The sequence below is a fragment of the Odocoileus virginianus genome, chromosome 1 (assembly GCF_023699985.2).
Source record: "Odocoileus virginianus isolate 20LAN1187 ecotype Illinois chromosome 1, Ovbor_1.2, whole genome shotgun sequence".
Classification (NCBI taxonomy): Eukaryota; Metazoa; Chordata; class Mammalia; order Artiodactyla; family Cervidae; genus Odocoileus; species Odocoileus virginianus.
Window position 1 is genome coordinate 66,746,190 of NC_069674.1, and position 23,698 is coordinate 66,769,887.

Consider the following 23,698-nt stretch of genomic DNA (forward strand, 5'->3'; position numbering starts at 1 on the left):
GAAAGAGATGGGCGGTCCCTCCCATCTACATACCACCAGAGCTGAACTATGAAATAATAAAATGCACTTAGTAAGTTATTATTTAGTCACTAGGTCGTGTGCGACTCTTCTGTGACCCCATGGACTGTAGCCTGCCAGGCTCCTCCATCCATGGGATTTTCCAGGTAAGAATACTGGGGTGGGTTGCCATTTCCTTCTCCAGGGGATCTTCCCAGCCCATGTCTCCTGCATTACGGGCAGATTCTTTACCACTGAGCCACTTGGGAAGCCCCAGTTAACTGATTTAAGAAATGCTAAAACAAAAACCAAATTGAATTCTCATTAGTGGGGGTCAAGAACTCTAGGAAGGGTAGGCTGAAGAATAAAAGAAATTCAAAAAGGCTTCATGGACTTCAGATAACTCATTCTAGACATGAGCAAGGCATAAGAAGTCCACTGTATTTACACATTGCATCATGGGTCCTCAAACACATGGTGTAACACATGTTGGTTGCAGGAATGGCCGTTCAGCTCTGGTGGTACGTAGATGGACAGAGAAGGCAATGAACCGGATGGGAATGCAGAACCAGACCAAGCCACTGAGGTGGAGCAGGGTAATGGGAGCAGGTGCATCCAGGAGGCTGGAACTGTGTGGTCTGAGGAGGCAAGGCTCTCGGCAGAGCCCCACCGGGACTGCAGCATGAGAATTTACAGATCCAGGCAGGTTGGTGGCATCAACACTTAATCTAGTTACCAGTACAGGGGCCCAATATAGAGTCAGACAAGCAATGAAGATGACTAACGCCACATTCTAGATGCTCAGCTAGAACTATTTTCTTTTTTTGGCCACACTGAGTGGCATGCGGGAATTGGTTCCCCAATCAGGGCTCGAACCCATGCTCTTTGCATTGGAAGTGCAGAGTCTGAACCACTGGACCACCAGGGAAGTCCCTCAGCTAGAGCTTCTAAAGTGTGACTTTCTATAACCTGAGACTTCAAGGTATATCTGCAGGGAGGGAGGGAATCGGACAAAACTCTTAACTGACAGAAAAGGGCAAGTGTAACCCTTCTGTTTGAACCTATAATACAGCCTAAGATACAAGGAAGTCATCACTGACAGGAGGAACTTAATTTGCAATTCGACTAGGTCAGTGTTTATTTATAATAATAGGATTTGCTAAACACCCTCACTGACAAGGAGAGTCAAAAGAATTAACCAGCACAGCTCAAGAGGCCTTCAGCGTGGTGTAAAACAGACACACTCGGGAGCCAGACTCCACAGTCCAAACCTTGGTTAGTACATGGCAGTATTTTATTTAGCAAATTATAGCTAATTTGTGTATAAAAACTGGAATAGTATCTGGGGAACCAGGACACCTAAATTCTAGACTCAAATCCTAGCCCTGGATCTCACTACTCATTTTAACTTGGGAAAACTGCATACACTTTTGAGGACTGTTTGCAGACCTGTACAATTGAGACGAGAACCAAGACTACTTGAATATATAAAGTGCTTTCTGGGACTCTTTCAAATCCTATGCTCTTCAAAGAGCACCTGGTCTTTCCCCTTGCTGTACAGTCTGCACAACTTTTGAGAATCACTGTGTTATCTCAGTTTATATATTAATCCCGACCTAAATGTTATGATTCCCATTTCAGAGATGAGGAAATGGAAATCTAGCAAGTTTGATATATCTGTGCAAAATTCGATGGCTAAATTAGTGGTGAGAATAGGATTATTATTTGTTTCTGTCAGTTCTAAAGCCGTGTAATTTCTATTTTTCTGTATGTTATTCTGTCATTAGTCTTGATTTGTTGACTAGGCCAAGATCATAAATACACAGAATCTATATCTCACTCTGGTAGGCTGGCACTTTGATATTTTTAAGTTGCTACTTGTTCAGTTCTCTCCTCTGTCAGCATTCCCTTGCCTTGTTATTTATGGTTCTGTCAGCCCATATGGCCTAACTCCCATTTCTTACTCTGTTAAATGTCTCCTACATGTCTGTTTTCTAGCAGTAACTCCTTTTTTCTGAAATAAAATTCTTATGTACTTGCTCATTTCTTATGTACTTGCCGCGTTACAATGAAAAAAACTAATTATGCATGAAGTTGGTGCTAAAATGATCATAACAAAGGATAAAACAAACATCGGGGAAGTAAAGACTCCAGTAATTATTTTCCATTTTCTTTTATATCTAGGTCTTTAAGAAACAAGGAAGGTAGCTTTCAAGTCTAAACACTGGAGCAACCTAAATCACATTAATATATAACAATCATCCTCTCCTAAAGGAAACTAAATGAATATATGAATGGAAAATAGTATTTAATATGTAGCTTTCAGAATATAGAAACACCTCAGAGAAACTGTGACACCAGTGTATGTATATATGAGGTAATATCTGTATAATTAGCAACTCTCACAGCAATGGGAAACACTGCTTTTTGGATACATTATACATAAACTTTCTATCTCAAGAATTCCACATTGTTGTAAAATAATTTCAGTTCAGTGCTATGGGAGTTATGCAAATAGATGTAAACTCCATTCCCAGATGAACATTAAAAAAGCAGAATGCCTACTAATTATGTATTAACACAAATGTCAACAAAAATAATTTAACAGGTGCAGAAACACAATACTGAAAATATAATTATCAATACAGCTGTCTTAAAAGAGTTAACTAGTACCATCAGGCTTAAAAAAAAAGCACTTAAGGTCACTGTTTTCATGTTTCACTCTTTCAGCCACCATACAGCAGTGTTACTATCAGTATCTAAATAAGGTGTTTAACATGCTTATATTTTATTTAAGAGCTGGAATACAGGCTTTACAATATATCTGAAGCATCATCAATACTGTGATAATGCCATTATGATAAGTTTACATGTGTGGCATTAAAAAAATAATGGCTGGTCATAGTATGTTTTTCTGAACTGAATTTTAAATTTTCTAGAGGCTAACATGATAACAAATTTTTCTTCTTGACATGGTATATTCACAATCTTCTTTCATAAAGTTCACAGGCATTTCTTGTCTTTCCCTGCACGGTCCTGTAAGAAAAAAACATGACTTGGGTAGTTAGAGAAGGAGATTCATAAATACGACAAGGACTTTTAAAAAACATTCTCTTTCAGTTCTGGTTTCCTCAGTGTGTATGCCCAGCAGTGGGATTGCTGGGTCGTATGGCATGGAAGCAACCTAGATGTCCATCAGCAGACGAATGGATAGGAAAGTTGTGGTACATATACGACACAGCAATATTACTCAGCTATAAAAAAGAATACTTTTGAGTCAGTTCTAAAGAGGTGGATGAAACTGGAGCCTATTACACAAAGTGAAGTAAGTCAGAAAGAAAAACACCAATATAGTATATTAAAGCATATATATGGAATTTAGAAAGATGGTAACAATGACCTTAGATGCAAGACAGCAAAAGAGACCCAGATGTAAAGAACAGACTTCTGGACTCTGTGGGAGAAGGTGAGGGTGGGATGACTTGAGAGAATAGTATTGAAACATGTATGTATGTTACCATATGTGAAATACATGACCAGTCCAAGTTTGATGCATGAAACAGAGCACTCAAAGCAGGTGTGCTGGGACACCCTGAGGGATGGGATGGGGAGGGAGGTGGAGGGGGGGTTCACGATGGGGGACACATGTACACCCATGGCTGATTCATGTCAATGTATGGCAAAAACCACAACATTGTAAAGTAACTAGCCTCCAATTAAAATAAATTAAAAAAATAAAAAAACATTCTTTTCTGTGTATAGTTATTAATTACAAGGATAATCAAATGAAAACACATTTCTCATATTTTAAAAAACTATAAAATGTATTAATGTGTTCAAAAGGAGAAGAAATAACACTCTTGTTAAGTTCATCTTTTCCCTGGCTTTAATCTATTTTGCTTTCATTTCACAGGTTATACAAGGAAAACAAAATTTCTAAAATTCCCCTCGTGCAAACCTAATTAAGATTTTTGGCAAAGAATGAAGGAAACAAAAAAATCCATACGGGTGGCTTTTTTTGTTGCTGTTCTTCTGACATTTGCCAATAGAACTGGCTTCTCAAATTATACTCTTTACTGATCATAAGATGACTATAATACATCATTTAAAACTGGAGGAAAATGGGATAGACATTAACATAAGAGATCATTTTCTACACTGAGAAAAAATAAAACAAACAATGGAATTGTGTGGTTATTGCTGCAACAGAGAAGCTATCAAGCTCTCTTTTGGGCTGAGCATTCTTGCTTTCAGGGCAACTACGGTAACATTAAATTAAAGCAACTGAGTCAGAGGACAGCATTAGAGGAGGCATCTGAATAACAAGGTATAGCTCTTATGTGTTCACATATATCTTACCACTTTAGATAAAAATCATAGCTTTAATGGAGCTGCTACCCTGACGAGTTCCTTAAGTGAAGGGTAATTTTCCAAAATGAAACTTTAAAAATGGATAGTGCTGACAAGTCTGTGCTGTCAATGACCCCGAATATGCTGTGCCCTTTTTTTTTTTTCTAGAAGAGAGTCATGGCAAACAAGGAAAGGCAAAGACTACATGTTTTGAAGGTACTGTTCTCTAATATTTATTTAGTGCCTATAACAGGCAGGGGATCAGATGGGGAAATCCAAAGAGGTTTAAAAGATATAAAGTGGAATTTGTTTACAATAGAGAAACCAGTTTCCCCTCTTCCACCTGTTTCCTTAATATTTTAACAGTCCTTTAAGATTATTTTATTTAAAATAAATCAAGTATATAAAACTGAAAAGTTGTTTCCCAATGAACTTTATGATGTAATTCAATTATTGAGGTTGGTCTGACAACAGAAGTAAAATTCATGAAGGACAACTTGGCACAGCTTTTTACTGTGGCTGGTCTAGAGCAATCTTTTGCTTCTCAAATGGGTTCAGAAAGTGAATATCAAAGTTTAAGAGTGACTTTTAAGAAAATGGTTCTCATATAATGACACCTAAATCTCAGAATATTATTCAGGCTCTCATATTGGATAATGAGGGGTTAAGTAGGTGAATGGGAAAAAAATGTGGCCAATTAAGAAATAACTTTCCCACAGTAGTAGATATAATGGTCATCTGAGTTAAATTCACCCAACCAGTCCATTTTAGTTTGTTAATTCCAACAGCCATCATAGTCAACAAAAGAGTCTGAAATGCAGTACTTGGATGCAGTCTCAAAAAGGACAAAATGATCTGTTTGTATCCAAGGCAAACCATTCAATATCACAGTAATCCAAGTCTATGCCCTGAGCAGTAATGCTGAAGAAGCTAAAGTTGAACGGTTCTGTGAAGACCTACAAGACCTTCTAGAACTAATACCAAAAAAAGATGTCCTTTTCATTATAGGGGACTGGAATGCAGAAGTAGGTAGTTAAGAGATACCTGGAGTAACAGGCAAATTTGGCCTTGGAGTACAAAATGAAGCAGGTCAAGGACTAAGAGTTTTGCCAAGAGAACTCACTGGTCACAGCAAACACCCTCTTCCAACAACACAAGAGAAGACTCTACACATGGACATCACCAGATGGTCAACAATGAAATCAGATTGATTATATTCTTTGCAGCCAAAGATGGAGAAGCTCTATACAGTCAGTAAAAACAAGACCAGGAGCTGACTGTGGCTCATATCACAAACTCCTTATTGCCAAATTCAGACTGAAATTGAAGAAAGTAGGGAAAACCACTAGACCATTCAGGTATGACCTAAATCAAATCTCCAATGATTATTGAGTGAAAGTGACAAATAGAATCATGGAATTAGATCTGATAGACAGTGCCTGAAGAACTATGGACGGAGGTTCATAGCTCAGAGGCTGTGATCAAAACCATCCCCAAGAAAAAGAAATGCAAAATGAAAAATGGTTGTCTGAAGAGGCCTTACAAATAGCTGAGAAAAGAAAAGATGTGAAAAGCGAAGGAGAAAAGGAAAGATATACCCACCTGAATGCAGAGTTCCAAAGAATAGCAAGGAGAGATAAGAAAGCCTTCCTCAGTGATCAATGCAAAGAAACAGAGGAAAACAATAGAATGGGGAAGATTAGAGATCTCTTCAAGAAAATTAGATACACCAAGGGAACATTTCATGCAAAGATAGGCTCAATAAAGGACAGAAATGGCATGGACCTAACAGAAGCAGAAGATATTAAGAAGAGGTGGCAACAATACACAGAAGAACTATACAAAAAAGATCTTCATGACCCAGATAACCACGATGGTGTGATCACCCACCTAGAGCCAGACATACTGGAATGCAAAGTCAAGTGGGCCTTAAGGCATCACTACAAACAAAGCTAGTGGAGGTGATGGAATTCCAGTTGAGCTATTTCATATCCTAAAAGATGACGCTGTAAAAGTGCTGCACTCAATATGCCAGCAAATTTGGAAAGTGCAGCAGTGGCCACAGGACTGGAAAAGGTCAGTTTTCATTCCAATCCCAAAGAAAGGCAATGCCAAAGAATGTTCAAACCACCACACAATTGCACTCATCTCACATGCCAGCAAAGTAATGCTCAAAATTCTCCAAGCTGGGCTTCAACAGTACATGAACTGTGAACTTCCAGATGTTCAAGCTGGGTTTAGAAAAGGCAGAGGAACCAGAGATCAAATTGCCAACATCCATTGGATGATCCACTGGATCATCAAAAAGCAAGAAAGTTCCAGAAAAACGTCTACTTCTGCTTCATTGACTATGCCACAGCCTTTGACTGTGTGGATCACAATAAACTGTGGAAAATTCTTCAAGAGATGGAAATACAAGACCACCTGACCTGCCTCCTGAGAAATCTATATGCAGGTCAAGAAGCAACAGTTAGAATTGGACATGGACAACAGACTGGTTGCAAATCGGGAAAGGAGTATATCAAGGCTGTGTATATTGTCACTGTGCTTATGTAACTTATATGCAGAGTACATAATGAGAAATGCTGGACTGGATGAAGCTAAAGCTGGAATCAAAACTGCTGGGAGAAATATCAATAACCTCAGATACGCAGATGACACCACCCTTGTGGCAGAAAGCGAAGAACAACTAAGAGCCTCTTGATGAAAGTGAGAGAGTGAAAAGAGTTGGCTTAAAACTCAACATTCAGAAAACTCAGATCACGGCATCTGGTCCCATCACTTCATGGCAAATAGATGGGGAAACAATGGCAGACTTTATTTTTTGGGGCTCCAAGATCACCACAGATGGTGACTTCAGCCATGAAATTAAAAGACACTTGCTCCTTGGAAGAAAAGCTATGACCAACCTAGACAGCATATTAAAAAGCAGAGACATTACTTTGCCAACAAAGGTCCATCTAGTCAAAGCTATGGCTTTTCCAGTAGTCATGTATGGATGTGAGAGTTGGAGTATAAAGAAAGCTGAGCACGAAAGAATTGATGCTTTTGAACTGTGGTATTGGAGAAGACTCTTGAGAGTTCCTTGGACTGCAAGGAGATTCAACCAGTCCATTTTAAAGGAAATCAGTCTTGAATACTCATTAGAAGGGCTGATGCTAAAGCTGAAACTCCAATACTTTGGCACCTGATGCAAAGAACTAACTCATCTGAAAAGATTCCGATGCTTGGAAAGATTGAAGGCAGGAGGAAAAGGGGATGACATTGGATGAGATGGTTGGATGGAATCACTGACGCGATGGATATGAGTTTGAGTAAGCTCTGGGAGTTGGTGATGGACAGGGAAGCCTGGCGTGCTGCAGTCCATAGGGTCGCAAACAGTTGGACATGACTAAGTGACTGAACTGAACTGAACAGTTGTAGAGAGTTTATCTTGTTTAAAGATATTTGAAGGGCTTTCTTGCTTGGGATTTAATGCTCATGAGATATTAAAATCCTTATCTAAGCATTAAAGAAGCCAAGGTGCATGAATGTCAAATAATTTACCCGTGGTTTACAGAATTGTTTAACCATGGGGCTAAGAGTTTTTTTTCTTCAAATAGATATTTGTTACAGGGAATTGGTTTTATAGGTGGTAAGAGAGTAGACACCGAAAGAGGATGGCAAGGCAACTTAGGAATTAGCAACAGGAGAAAACCACTCTTTGGGTTGGAGGGCAATGGAGGAGACAGTATTACAGATTCCAGGAATGAGGGACACCAGGTGGAAGCCCCCAGTGGGAACTGGGACTGTGGAAAGAGATGAGGCCGCTGTGGCAGATGCTGCCCAAAGCTGAGAGAGCAGGGGGAGGTCCTGGCTTTCCCCTTTTTCTGCCTTTAGTCTTTTACCCATGCCTCCCTTTGGCTGAATCTGCCCAGAAGCCAGAGAACAGATTCCAGAACTCAAAGTCCAATGACCAGCAGGTGACAGAGCGTAACAGTTAATGATGATGATTTCTTGACTTTGAACCCAGTTGTGAATGCTATCACTTTTCAGTTAGTGACTTTGGGTACATTAACATCTACAGGTCTCATTTTCCTCATTTACATAATATACATTTTAGTTGATAAGCTAGGACAGAAAGTACGAGGATTGCTGTATGAAGCCATCAACTAAGTGCTCGGTCCAGAGCTCATCCTTAGTAAGTACTATCCATTAAATATTTCAAAAACCTGGATATAAGGCCTAAATGCATCAACACCCAACTCTCAGCCTGGTACCTGGCATATTTGGGATGAGGTCATTTTTTCAAAGACACAGATTTAACAGTCAGTTTCTTGGGAGGGGATTTCTCATAAAAGCTCTTGAACACTTTTATCAAGAATGTATAAGCTCTGGGGTGCAACCAGGACACTGACATTAAAAAAAAAAAAAAAAAGAATGTATAAGCTGTAAGCTGAAATTTTTGGGGAATGCTTTTTTTGGGTTGAGTGAATCTCAGTAACAAACATTTTTTAGGGATTAAGAGAATTATTGGATGCTGCCACAATGGGATATTCAGCAATGATGGAGTCTTCCTGCTGCTTCTCCATCTAGGGATCTAAATGTTTCTGACACCTAGGCAGAGTCCACTAGTGTAAGGTACTCATCCTCATTGCTTATACTCTGACCTCACACATGGGAAGGTGAAAAAGTTCTTTTTCCAGGTGAGAGGCTTCTAAAGTGTTTCTCCACTTTCCATGGAGGATCTTGAAGGATGCAAAGGAATAATTCTCATCTCATCATGCCATGATAAAGCCAACAATTTCAGGTACTCTGTTTTAGAGATGGGGAAAGGGTGGTCTTGCTGAAAATCTAACTGGTTTCTCCAGACCCTGTGGAGTCCTGGGTCTGGAGCACATAAAAGTATCTATCTGTCTCTGGGTGTCCTATTGTCAAAGTAGGTTAGTTAAACATGCAACTTGGCTGGGAATAACAGATTGCCAATGTGCTTTGGACCTTCTCTTGACTGGCTCTAATCAAGGCCAGAGTGCCTGGATAACAGTAATTCATTATTTCAGTAAAATTTCTACAGAAGAATTAATACCGATAATGGTGATAATTATGGTAAAAGCTCTCATTCCTTGGGTGTTTACTGGCCAGGTACAATGCTAAGTGGCCTACACATTTTCTTTAATCCTCCCAACAAGCTGGTGAGCCAGGTGCTATTATTGTTCTGATTCTACAGGTGAAGAGAAGTGAGCCCCAGCAGGGTGACATAAACTGCTTGGGATCACAAAGCTAGCATGAGAGTTAAGAGTTATTCCAGTTGTCCGACTCCAAGGCCTATGAGTAGAGTGCTTGCTTGTCTTGTACGAGGCATATTGCTAGATCCTGAAGATACAATGACCACTGACATGCAGGGAAATGAGACTAAGGTTTCTTGTACAGTGAAATAACTGTAGAGCTGTAATTGCTAAAAAGCCTCGACTGAAGGCCACAAATGCTGCCAAATCCTAAGGAAAAGCCCAACCTGAAAGCAGAAGAGCAGAGACAGTCCATTTTGGGAGCAACCAGGAAAGCCAGGGTTGCCTCTGGAATGGGTGGGTCTTCCCAGTGGGCTGGCAAATCAATTCAGGTTATGGCCTGGCAGCCCAAGAGGGAAGGAAGTCAAGCCCATTCCATGGGTGAATGTAGGGAACTGGCTCTTGATGAGAAAGAAAATCATGGCCCCAACTTTGTGGCTTCAATGACAAAAAGGTTTTCCCTATTTCCATCTTTCAACTCAACTCTGGAGGAAAAATATATATTTGAATGCTGCAGGGTTTGTCCTAAGTTGTTTAAAACAGTAGGACTGAAGAGTAGTGTGATGTAGGTCTTTGATTTTTGGTTGTATTTTGACATGCATATGGCAAATATTCAAAATGTCAAAACTAAATTATTTCAGGACCAGCCTTTTTTCAATGCTGCTCAATTCTTTTGCTTAAAACATCACTGCAACAAGAGTGCTCTAAGTTAGCATGCTGTAAATCTCTATGTCATGATTATCTTGCACATTGATGCAATGTCCCACTCTTAAGTCTTCAAGTAAAAATTGGCTTAATCATTTAGCAAAGTCAGAATTAAGAACACCTTGACCTGGGAAGGTGAACAGCCCAAATAACTGACTTAAGTAATTATTTTTTAAAAGCTGAGGCTCATAAAGTGGATGTCACCCACCTGAAGTCCTGAGTGTTCTCTCAGGAGCCGGTCATACTCTTTTGAAAGTCTCTCTGATTGCATCTTCATTATCATCACGTCATTTTGTGCCTTAGAAAGGGCTAGAGAACATTGAATAGAATTAAAAAATCTTGAATTTGACATTATTTCAAATTTATAGGAAAGTTGCAAAGAGAACTCCTTTGTAGCCTTTATTTGACATTGTATTCTCTTTGTACAAGCAAAATTATTTTCTTGAACCATTTGAGATCAAATTACAGACTTCATGTCCCTTTACCCTTAGGAAATCACTGTGTATTTCCTAAGAACCAAGATATTCACAGTATAGTTACCAAATTTAGGAAATTTAACATCAATATAATACTTTTTATCTGATCTACCATCCACTTTTGATCTTCACAACTGTACCACTTATGTCCTTTTTATCATTTTTTTCAGTTCTAGTCCATATATCTAGTCGTATATTGAAGACTGGCATTAAGATGTCATGTCTCTTTAATTTCCACTAATCTGGGGTAGTTCATTAGCCTTCCCCCTTGCCGCCTTCTCCCTACTCTTCAATGACACTGATATTTTTAAGAACACAGCCCCCTCTTTTTAACAGAATGTTTTCCATTTTGATTTTGCCTGATGTTCTCTGATTAAATTCAGATTATACCTCCCTCTTACATGTAAATATGACATAATGTTGAATGTATGTTGATACTGAATGTATCTCAAGGTTATCACATTTAGAGGCCCATCTGCCTCTGTTTTTTCCATTTTTATAGTTATTTTCCTCCTGTAACTAAGAAATGGTGAGACAATTAAGACTATGTAATGACACCACCTTATGGCAGAAAGCGAAGAGGAACATAAGAGCCTCTTGATGGAGGTGAAAGAGGAGTGAAAAATCTGGCTTAAAACTTAACATTCAAAAAACTAAGATCATGGCATCTGGTCCCATCACTTCATGGCAAATAGATGGGGAAAAAATGGAAACAGTGAGAGACTTTATTTTCTTGGGCTCCAAAATCACTCCAATCAGTGAATGCAGACATGAAATTAAAAAATGCTTGCTCCTTGGAAGAAAAGCTATGACAAACTTAGACAGTGTATTAAAAAGCAGAGACATCACTTTCCTGATAAAGGTCCGTATAGTTAAAGCTATGTTTTTCCAATAGTCATGTATGGATGTGAGAGTTGGACCATATAGAAGACTGAGTGCTGAAAAATTGATTCTTTTGAACTGTGGTGCTGCAGAAGACTCTTGAGAGTCCCCTGGACAGCAAGGAAATCAAACCAGTCAATCCTAAAGGAAATCAACCCTGAATATTCACTGGAAGGACTGATGCTGAAGCTGAAGCTCTAATACTCTGGCCAACTGACGCGAAGAGCCGACTCACTGAAAGACTCTGATTCTGGGAAAGATTGAGGGCAGGAGGAGAAGGGGGCGACGGAGGATGAAATGGTTGGATGGCATCATCTACTCAATGTAAATAAGTTTGAGCAAGCTCTGGAAGATAGCGAAGGATAGGGAAGCCTGGCGTGTTGCAGTCCATGGGTTGGGACATGACTGAGTGACTAAACAACAAAACATCCTGTTTCTTGTCAAAACTTCAAGTTTATATTCAGCATCTACAGATCATTCTTTCCCAAAATCAATCTTTGTTATGATGATTGCAAAACAGTGACTTTCCAACTTCACAATGCAATCCAAATTTATCAATCAGCACTATAGTATAAAGAAGAGTCTTCCTTTCTTTCGTATCCATCCATCCACCATCAGTATGAACTAAAAATAGATTGCTATTTTTAAAAATGATTTATAACTCATTAATATACTTAATTTTCCCCAGGTCTGGCCAGGGAGAACCCCTTTCAGGCTGGCATTTATGCCCTTTGATTATGCTCCCAACAGTTCCTGGAACAAGATGTTCCAGATTTACCCTAACCTTTCCCAGGCTCAGCCTGGACTCAAGCACTACCAAATAGAATTTATCAGAAGGATCTGCTTTTGAAAAAACTGAGGGTGGAAAAAATATTTTATCATTTTTGCTAACAGATGGGTGACCCTATTTCCTTAAGAATGATCACTTTCTTATACAAAGTAGAAAAATATGGGGTGTATAAGTGGCGTTTAAAGACATTACTTCAAGATGATACACAAATATGGCTATATATTAGTCTTTGTCTACCAAGGACCTAAGTCAGAAGATTAGACAGAAGTTAAAATATATATATATATAAGATATACATTTAAGTCAACACTTTGTGTAGAAGCTAGTGAGCAAATGTGCAGAAGGGAAGAGTTGTATAAGATGGACTGGAGAAATTCTGGGAATCCTGAACTAGCTCTACACACAGCTCTGCACATGCAGCCTTCAGAAGTTCTGCATTTGTAAATCTTTGAGGGTAGGATTTGAGGATAGAAAGTGCGATTTATAAAACTTTAGTCACTTTTTTTGCAAAATAAAATTAAATTTTAGGTTCTCTTTATAAACAGTTTGATTGTCTTCCCTCCTGAGAAGCCATCATAAGGGCATTTTTACATATAAATGTGTAAGTCACTATCAACTGAAGTACCTTTTATATCAATACTTTCTTGACTATTTTGTCTAATTAAACTCTGCATTGTTCTACATCTGTGCTGTCCAACATGGTAGCCACTAGCTTTATATGGCTACTGAGCACTTCATTTAAAATATTTTTGTAATTGGAATATAATTGCCTCACAATGTTGTGTTACTTTCTGCTGTACAACAACACCGTATGAACTGGTTATATGTATACATGTACTCCTTCCCTTGTGAGCCTCCGTCCTACTCCCTCCATCCTCCTTCTCTAGGTCATCACAGAGCGTGGGCTGAGTTCCCTGTGCAACACTTTAAATATGGAAAGTGCAACAGAAGAACTGGGTTTTAAATTATGTTTAAATTAAATTCTGATTTAAATAGCCATACATAGCTAATGCCTAGTGATATTAGATAGCATAGCTTTATAATTTCCTCACATTACTTCTACAGATCCATAAATCTAAATTAGGTATTAAAAACTGAATTTGACAACTTTAATGTGTCACTTAGTAAAGAAACGTATGGGTTGGATGTGGAAGAGAGATTTCTGGTAGTTAGATTTCATAAGGACCATAGCCACAACATAAAGACGATGCATTAGTTTTCAATTTGGGCATAAGGCAGTTCCTAGAAGACACAAAAAAATAGAGCATGGTGTCATTTTCAGGACCTTCCTTACTAAAGTATGTTTAAGAGTTTGGACTTGCGTATATAAAAAGCAAAGAAGATTCTACAACTTAGTAACATCTGAGTAGTCTGTAACAGTGGTTTTAAAAATGTTGATCAGGAGCTTGTATCAAACAGTTCTTAAGGTTAAAAATGACTTATACTTAAATTTCTGACATGAATAAATTAGGAGATTTAATAAATCATATATCAACTCATTAAAAAATACTATTATAACTTCCTTATTAAAAGATACTATTTTCTTATGAATTGTTAGGAGAAAGAATGAATCAGGTGACCCTACGAATCTGTCAGAAAAGCTAGAAACCATGTGTATAGCCTATCCAGAAGTTTCTTCTGATTATGAAGAAAGTATGAAGCTATAACAAACAACTGCAGGCAAATCCTGTTTTTCTAGCACTTATCAAGCCAAGGCATGAGCTGTGTTTCTTATTTTATTCTGTATTTCAGTGGATATTAGTAAACCTAATGATTACTAGCTTACTGATTTACTCCAATTAGGAGAGGCTGTTACTGTCTAGGAGCCTTCTGGACTGTTTCCTAGTCCTTTCTTTACCTCTCATTTTATAAAAACTACAATATTCTGTTTTGGTTGTCTTCTACCTCCTTCTGGAACTGCCTTTATGACTAAGCGATTACATAAAGTTGTTATCTGACATTTGAATATGCTTCTCGTTTTATTTCAAACCATGTTATTTTGGAAACAGCATATATAGGGAAGACATCAGATAAGGAGGCTTGAGGTGATACATCTAAGTCACTATTTCAATCTTCCCATCTGCCAAAATGAGCTATCACTTTCCAGTAGTGGTATGGAAATATTGAGATATTTCATGAGATTACTGGACAGGTTCAGTTATGCTCACTGGGAACTTTTAGAGGCACCAATCATTAATATAAAGAAAAACTCTAATTAATATTACAGTGACGTGTAGTAAGCCAAAATGTTTGTGTAAAATGACAATGTAAGCAGGACAAAAATATCTGTGGTTTTCTAAGTGCCAAACTTACATTTATTGAGCTATTTGCACAGTGGGAAGAGTTGGTGAGACCGATGCACTGTGTAAATGTATCACTATGATTTCTATCCGAGATAACAGACAGTATCAACTAAACTCTGCCAGGAACATAAAAAAAAAAAATTTTTAGACCCACTGGCAAGAGAGCTCAAGTTGGTTGTGGTATACGAGGTATAAGGACTGCACTAGAGGAAAACTAACTTGAAAAGTGTTCATACATCTGGTTTTGATTTCCTTTCAGTCCATTTGGTTCTATTTTTGAGAACTCGAGAGTGACATACCAGACTATTCAGTATACTTAATCCTTATATGTATTGTTCCTTTACAGGGATCATCACTGGACCACTAATCTACAGTAATACTTCCAAAATACTTGGAAAGGACACACAAATATCTGTTCAGTAAGGGATATAAGTTGTGGTTTTAATTATATTATGCTTAGTTTTGTATGTGCCTATCTTGTCAGGTACATGCAGGTAAGGTCTGTTTTATTTATTACTTCAAACATTACCTACTTTCTTTTAACCCCACACCCATATGTTGATAAGGTGTGTTGGTTCTACTTCCTTTATATCTCTCCAATCTATCCACTCCACTCAGTCACTATTACCACTCTCTTCATCTCTACTGAAATGGATTCCTCACCTTGTTTCTTGGCTACTCTAGTTCATTGTCCACAGTGAAGTCAAAGAGACCGCTCGCTCCTATGTCTAAAAACCCCACAACAGTGCCCCTCAGATGTAACAGGTAAACATGGCACACGAGACCCTTTATGCCATCATAAATCCGAGACCTACTTTTCAACTTGCATCACTGCCGCCATCTTATCTTACGGTCCAGTCACAGTCAGTTCCTTGGAGTATTTCAGAAAGTACTGCTCTTTCAGTTACATGCTGCTCATTTTCTTAAACCATCCTTGCTCATCTCCTTTAACCTCCTTGCCTGACTCATTCTCTCCTACTTCATCTGGCTAATTAATATTTATCCTTTAAAATGTCAAGACATTATTCTTGATCTCTTCTGTTGGTTTCTACTTCACCTTGAGCTTAATCTGATTATATCACTTATGCTGAAGTGTAACTATACCCCTGGGCTTCCCTGGTGGCTCAGTGGTAAAGAATCTGCCTGCAATGCTGGAGAGGCAGGTTTGATCTCTGGGTCAGGAAGAACACCCTGGAGAAGGAAATGACAACCCATTCCAGTATTCTTGCCTGGAGAACCCCATAAACAGAAGAGCCTGGCAGGCCACAGTTCATGGGGTTGCAAAGAGTTGGACACAACGTAGCAACTCAACAACAACAACAAACTATGTCCCCAGCAGATTGTGGACTACTCAAGAAACAAAGCTGAACTTCCCTGGTGGTCCAGTGGTTAAGAATCTGCCTGCCAATGTAGGGTATATGGGTTCGATCCCTGGTCCCAGGAAGATTTCACATGCCGCAGAGCAACTAATAAGCCTGTGCGCTACACCTACTGAGCTCATGAGCCACTACTGAAGCCCCTGCACCCTAGAGTCCACGTTCCACAGCAAGACAGCAGCCCCCGCTTGCCACAACTAGAGAAAGCCCGAGTGCAGCAACAAAGACCCAGAGTAGCCAAAAATGTTTTTAAAAATTAAAAGAAAAAAAAATGAAGCTGTGTCTTGTCTTGCTATTCTGAGCACCCAGCACTGTGCCTAGCGTTTGTTGGGTATTTAAAATATGTTCCTTGAAGGAATTAAAGAGCAAATGAAAAGTCTAAGCTTTAAGCATGTGAAAAATCCACTTGTGTGAAATCAGTTCAGTTCTGTAAATATGATAAATGTCAGGTAAACAATGGAGGACCATTTTAATCACTTGATAGGAATCTTGGTTTCAACTAAAACCAATTATATCTTTAATGAAAAAAAATTCAGGCTAGCTGGAAATTCACAAAGGAAACGGACCACTCATGATATTTTGATAAAAATATAATTGTTACAATTATCTCATGCTAATTTAGAATTAAAAACCAAAAGCAAATACTATCATAGAATCCAGTTGAGTTAAAAGAAAAACAAAACAGAAAATACTTATTTTAGTAATGAGGCAAGATATGTACAAGATAAGCCTGGAGTATCTTGTAGAGTTAGAATGATGTACTCAAAAAGGATAAAGCAAAAATAAAAAAATTAAAAAAAAATCCACAATGATGAAAATACATCAAGGAGACACAGGAGTAAACTGAAGGAGCTCCCAATGACTAAAGCTGAAAAAAATAACCTGATCAACAAAACAAGTAGTATTAAATTATAATGTGAACTATAAAGTAGATATCCATGAGTTTTTCTGATATAAATAAATAGGGGTAAGCAGACAAATCTGTGCAGAAGGGCTTCAAACATTTATTCAGATACTCTGTCCTCAAGGAGATAGGGCACAACCCCCTACTTCTTAATCTTGGGCTACAAATAGTGACTTTCCTTCCAAAGACTACACTGTGGAAATAAGGGGTTAAAAAAGTAATTTTTTTTAGTGAGGTAGTGTCAAACACTACTTCAACCAAAAAATCAGGGTCAACATCAACAGTGTAAATCATGTTGTTAATATATTCTTGAAATCATGTAGTAAAAATGACATTTTACCTCTGTGACTTTCCTCTCAAGTCCCATACCCCAGTCTAATCATGAAAAATAGCAGATTCCAATTGAGAAACATTCTGCAAAAAGCCAGTACTTCTCAAAACTGTCAAAGTCTTAAAAAATAAGTCTGAAAAACTACTGTAGCCAAGAGAAACCTAAGGAGATATGAAACTAAATGTAACGTGGTATCCTGAATGAGATCCTAGAATACAAAAAAGATCTCAGGTGAAAACTAAGGAAATCTGCATAAACTATGGATTTTTTTCAATAATAATATATCCATATTGATTCATTAATTATATAAATATAACACATTAATGTAAGACATGAATATTAGGAGACACTGAGTATGGGGAATATGATAATTCTCTGTGCTATACTGCCTACTTTTGTATAAATCTAAACTATCCTGGTGGCTCAGATGGTAAAGAATCTGCCTGCAATGCAGTAGACCCAGGTTCAATCTCTGGATGGGGAAGATCCCCTGGAGAAGGGCATGGCAAGCCACTCCAGTATTCTTGCTGGAGAATCCCTTGGACAGACGGCCTGGTGGGCACAAAGAGTCGGACATGACTGTAGCGACTTAGCACACAGCACACATCCTAACATAAAGTTTAGTTTTAAAAAATTACAGTGGGAAAAAAGCCAACACAAAATACATATATATGGGACATGATATAATAAAATTAATTAGGATATAAGTAATATCTTATTAAGAACCTATCTAATATGATTTTTTAAATTCCCTTGCTTAAAGAAAGAAAAACTTAAAACTTTTCTTTAGTGTAAAATCTTCTAATGTTTTAAAATTATTATATTATACATTTAAAAACCCCACCAAAGTGGTAATATTAAAAAAGTCACTGAGTGGGGAGTGAGGAAGTAGAGAAAAGCAAAAATTCTAGTAAAGCATGGACTTAACACATTTCAAGAATAACAAAGTATAGGTTTCTTCATCTTCATGAGTAAGTCTTACATAGAAAAGGCTTAAGTTACTTAAGAAGAGGGTTAAAAAAAAAGAGGAGGGTTGAGGGACAGTATGATTATAAACATCTTAAAGATACTTAAAGTTAGGGCTTATAAAAATAGTTTTTATGAAATCTACATTAGAGTCAGTATGTACAACAAATAAAGAAGGGTGGTGAGAATTAAGCTCCTTAACAATGATGATAAATCTTTACTATTTACATCAAGAATATGAAGAAGGAAAGTTTCTTCCAGTCTCTAATTTCTGAGAGTTCATGAAACCTAAGAGGCCCTCCAAAGATTCCTAGTCTTCACGACTAGAGAAGATGAAGCTTTTACACGGGTGAAACTGCCGTAAGACAAGGGAGTCATCCATTCATCTATCCATGTGTCAACACAAGGAATGCCTACTGGGCATCAGACTTTCTGCTAAGTGCTGAGGATGGAAAGATAGCTAGGGTCCTTGTTCTCATAATACGCATCTTCTAGTCAGGGAGGAAGACAATAAAGAAGCCAACCACCCACCCAACAGTGAGTGCTAAGTGTCATGCAGGAAGTTCAAACAGAATGCCAGGATGGAGCACGTACAGCCACACAGAGATGGAGTACTCAGGAAAAGCTTCTCTGAAGTGGTGAAATTTAAGCTACTATCAGTTCTGTCTGCTAAGGGCACCTAGAAGCAATGACACCCCAGTAGCACACTGAGGGTCCAGATCTTACTTTCTATCTACCATTCTTCACTTTAAGGCTCACTAGAGAAATGGTTGATTCAAAGGATGGAGGAAGAAAGGAACAAGATAAGCTTGGAATATCTAATGTTATACCAGAATGGAAATGCTTACAGAATGGGGGCATGACAAAATGATAGGGAACCCAGCTTGAAAAGATTCCCATTGGCCAAATCTGAGACAATCTGAACAATAAAATAAAATCTACTGAATATATTAAATAGGCAAATCAATAAATAACTGTGGGAAAAATGAAAAAGCTCCTCCTTTAACAATAGAATGGCATTTAAAAAATCGAGAAGGAATAAGGAAATTAGAAAATCACCATTTAGAAACTGTAAAAATAATAGTAAGGAAAATATGAAGAGAGAGAAAAGGATAGGGCAAATATAAGATATTATCATTGGGTAACTGAGTGAGGGCTACAGGGCTCTTCTTGGTAGTATTTCTGCATCTCTTCTGTGATTTGAATTTATCATGTCTGATTAAAAAGTTAAAAGGAAAAAAAAAGTCTGCTGTGAAGCAGAACAGAGAAATGGGGCAGTAAGTGAAGGAATATGAGACAAAAGGAGGATTTTACTTTTATTTTTTGGGATAGGAGGTGTCAGAGGATGCCGGTAGGGTGATAGGAAGTGAGGAAGTAATTGCAGAAAAAAGAGCCCTTGAGAAGAATAATGGGGTTGAGAGTCACAGCAGTAGAAGAGGAACTAAAACTTGTAACCCAATGACATTCAGAGTTTGAGTCCAGTTGGGGAAGGATGGTAGTTTTGGTGGTAAGAAGATGACTTTTTAAATTAATCCTCTGAGTTCAATGAAGTATGATGGATTTAGAATTTAGAAGTGAGACAAAAAGATCTAAAACAGTTCTGGAGAGTGAAAAAGTGAAGAATTTAGAGACGTGCAATAGGAATGTCACAGTGTTTAGGGACCATGTGAATGCACGGACTGTATATTTAAAACAAGAAGTTAGTTCTTTCAGCCATGTTGAGATGCTTGTGTGCAGGTACAAAGTAGATGGATAAGTAGACTATCACCAAGGCTCAGACCTTGAGCAGGTGATGGGGGTGGGGCGGGGGGGAGGGGAGATGGGAGGGACAAGGGGGTAATTAGTTTGCAAGAACCTAATTATGATGAACCTTGAAATCTAAATTGGGTAAGGAGGGAAGAGAGAGCATCAGTATTTGGGGGTGAGATTTATAAGTATCTTAGCTACCAGGCCTGGAATACTGTGTGTGCTAGGGACAAAGAGTTGATTTAGATGTGGCTCTGCCTTCCCAGCACTTACAATCTAGTAAGAAAGATAAAAAATGAAAAATAATTTCTACAGAGTACACTACTAAATACATATCCACACAGAACTATGGAGGTCCAGAAGGAGGCCATTCAACCCAGCTTGAAAGGAGGGAGTTTCAGGGAGGCTTCTTAGAGGTGGTGATGGGGAAGCTGAAGGAGGAGGGCAGTAGAGGCAGACAGACGTGCGGTCCAAAGGGTCAAAGGAGAAAGATGATGAAACACCACTGTTAGGACAACTACACGCTCCCATATTTAATAGAAAATTCAGTTCAGTTCAGTTCAGTCGCTCAGTCGGGTCTGACTCTTTGCGACTCCATGAATCGCAGCATACCAGGCCATCCTAAAATTAAGACTGGACAAGGGTGGGGCTGGCAAAACTGGAGATGAACTGGGGGCAGATCACAGAAGACCACGTGTGCCTTCCTGAAGCGCTATTATAAAGGCAACAGGAACTAATACAGAGTTTTAAACACTGAAGAAGCCAAATCAAATTGATGGTGTTGACGGTGACCATCCATAGCCCAGATGGTTTGCCACTCTAGTGGCAAAGTGAAGATGCCAAACTAACAGGAGTGACATGCTTTAGAAGACTGCTTGCTTCACACGAGAAGGCGTAAGATATTTTTTGGAATGGAAACAAAGGGGCAAAAATAATTATACTAAAGAGTAAACATTAATGAATAAAACAAAAAGTAGCTCTATTTTTCATATGCAGAGAGAAAGGGGAAACGAATGATTTTGTGTGTGTTAGGTAGCGTTAGGTATTTTTCTACCTATCATTAGGTATACAGTGCCTGCCCCATCCTCTGGGGGACTATGAACATGAATGAGGTTTGTGGGTGAAGTGCTTTTGGGTTTTAGAAAAGACATGAATGTAAGACATGATGATACTTATAAAGATTACTGGGACTCTGGACCAAGGAACCAATGAGCAGGCTTTATAATTTAACAAATAAAATCAGGCCTATGTTATGCTGTTGGCAAAAGCAACAATAAATGCATAAAGACTTCTTTCATGAATCTTAAGTTAGGTTGCTAATATGTATTTAAGAAAATTTTGGCTCTGTTGCTTAGCAAAGAATAATTATAAATTATATAAATATGCTAGTTTTGCACTTGAAAATTAGGGTGTATGTTTTAGGCAAAGCACTGTGTAGGTATAGCTTATATATACTGCTTCGAAGAGTTTTATGTTTCATAAAGCAATTTCATGTGAAAGCAGAAGCAACACATGAAATCTCTAATTTACAAATCATCATGTATGCAGAACTGAAGGAATCAATTGACTCTGACTATAAAAAAAGAACCAATTTTACTATATATAAGCATATATAATTCCTTAAATTATCTGATCAACATTCATTCAATGAGTACTTAGGTGTACAGCAAATTTTCTAATAGTATTAAAGCAGAAATCAATCTCTTCAATATCATCTCATTTATACTGAAAAAGGTATTCTTTATTTAAAGACCCTTAACAGGAGTCATAAAGGGCCAGATTGCAAACAAATTTAGCTTTCTAGGCCATGCAGAGTCTGCCCAGTTTGCTTAACTCCACAGCCCAGAAGACATGTAAATGAATGAGCAGGGCTTTGTTCCAATAAAATTTAATTTCTAAAATCAAGGCAGCAAGCTGGAGTTGACCCATGGGCCACAGTTTGCTGATCCCTATCCTAAAACACACTTGTAAGTCTTATCAGATTCTCTTAGATTATCAATTTATTCAAAAGAACTATAAAATAAAGTATCAGAACATGAGAGGACTCAAATTACACTTGAAATTTTAAGAAACTGCCTAAGAAGTTCCCCATTTATCTATTTTGCTTATAGAAAGGACAAATACTATATAGATATAGGATGTTGAAATGAGATTTCGCTTTAGGAAGGAAAGGTTTTCTTCCTTTTTCAGCTCATTTTCATAGTTGAATGCTTTCCATCCATTTCGAAGGTGTCTTTAGAGTAGAGTTGTCCAGTTTAATTTCTCTATTGCACTCGGCAATTACACATAAACCTGAAACAAACTGATTCAACCAATATGCCTATCAACATATTCAGAGAATTATGCTTGATTACATTTTAATCAGACTTTCCTGGTGGCTCAGATGGTAAAGCATCTACCTACAATGCAGGAGACCCGGGTTCAACCCCTGGGTCGGGAAGATCTCGTGGAGAAGGAAATGGCAACCCACTCCAGTATCTTGCCTGGAAAATCCCATGGATGGAGAAGTCTGGTAGGATACAGTCCATGGGGTCGCAAAGAGTAGGACATGACTGAGCGACTTCACTTTCACATTTTAATCATCTGAACATTCCATTATTTGGTATGCATTTAGCACTCTCTACTCCAGGTTTTTTTTTTTAAAGTAAACTAACTCATATGTCACACAGAGGAAGGAATAAATTGTAGTCACTTCATGTATATATGTTGGATCCACTCATCAAGGATATAAGCTCTCCAGGGAAAAGAATATTTTCTCTTCTTTAATGCCCCTTTATAGAGCTAAGGAAAGATTTTCTTCAGGTTGCATCACTTATGGTTGCTGGCTTCCTGGGTAGTTAAGCTGGTAAAGAATCCACCTGCAATGCAGGAGACCGCAGTTTGATTCCTGGGTCAGCAAGTTCCCCTTGGAGAAGGGATAGGCTACTCACTCCAGTATTTTGGGGCTTCTCTGGTGGCTCAGATGGAAAAGAATCTGCCTGCATTGTGAGAGACCTGGGTTTGATCCCTGGATTGGGAAAATCCCCTGGAGGAGGGCCCCATTCCAGTATTCTTGACTGGAGAATCCCATGGACAGAGGAGCCTGGTGGCCACAGTCCATGGGGTCACAAGGAGTTGGACACGACTGAACGACTGAGCACACACACAGTCAGAGCCATGAAGTCACCCTGGAGCTTCCGCCTTCAGTTACTACTTTCCCTGGAGCTATTCCTCTTGGTCACCGTATAACAATTACACAGTTTATTTTACACGAAAAGGGCCTGGAAGCAGATAAGAATCTCACAAACTGGAAAACATTACAACTAAACGGGAATATGACAGGAAACCAAGCAGGAGGACACATCACTATGACATATTTGTTACAGGAAACAGTCCGCAACAAAAGTCTCCTTCTGGTTTGATGATAATACTAACTGCATGTAGAGGTAATATACACTAATAAATGGCAATACATCCTTTATTTAAAAATTAAAAAACTAACCTAAGAGTTCAAATCTGACTAAAGGGATGGGTCATATATTCTATTTGATTTAAATAACTGATGTACTGTTAATAACATATAGTCTATTGCCATATCCATCAAATAATCTGTTATTTTTTTTAAATAT

General features: G+C 38.3%; 1 protein-coding gene across 3 annotated transcripts in view; it reads right to left on the reverse strand.

Moving 5' to 3' along the window:
* Positions 1-1,269: 1,269 nt before the first annotated feature.
* Positions 1,270-23,698, reverse strand: part of BCAP29 (B cell receptor associated protein 29) — a 50,200-nt gene continuing 27,771 nt past the window's right edge. For all 3 annotated transcript variants that reach the window (XM_070469181.1, XM_070469176.1, XM_070469189.1), the window contains exons 7-8: positions 10,525-10,625; positions 1,270-3,033 (exon numbers count right to left, since the gene is read on the reverse strand). In XM_070469181.1, the coding sequence (XP_070325282.1) occupies positions 3,001-3,033; positions 10,525-10,625 (134 nt within the window). In that variant the 3' untranslated portion in view covers positions 1,270-3,000. The remainder of the gene's footprint in view (positions 3,034-10,524; positions 10,626-23,698) is intronic.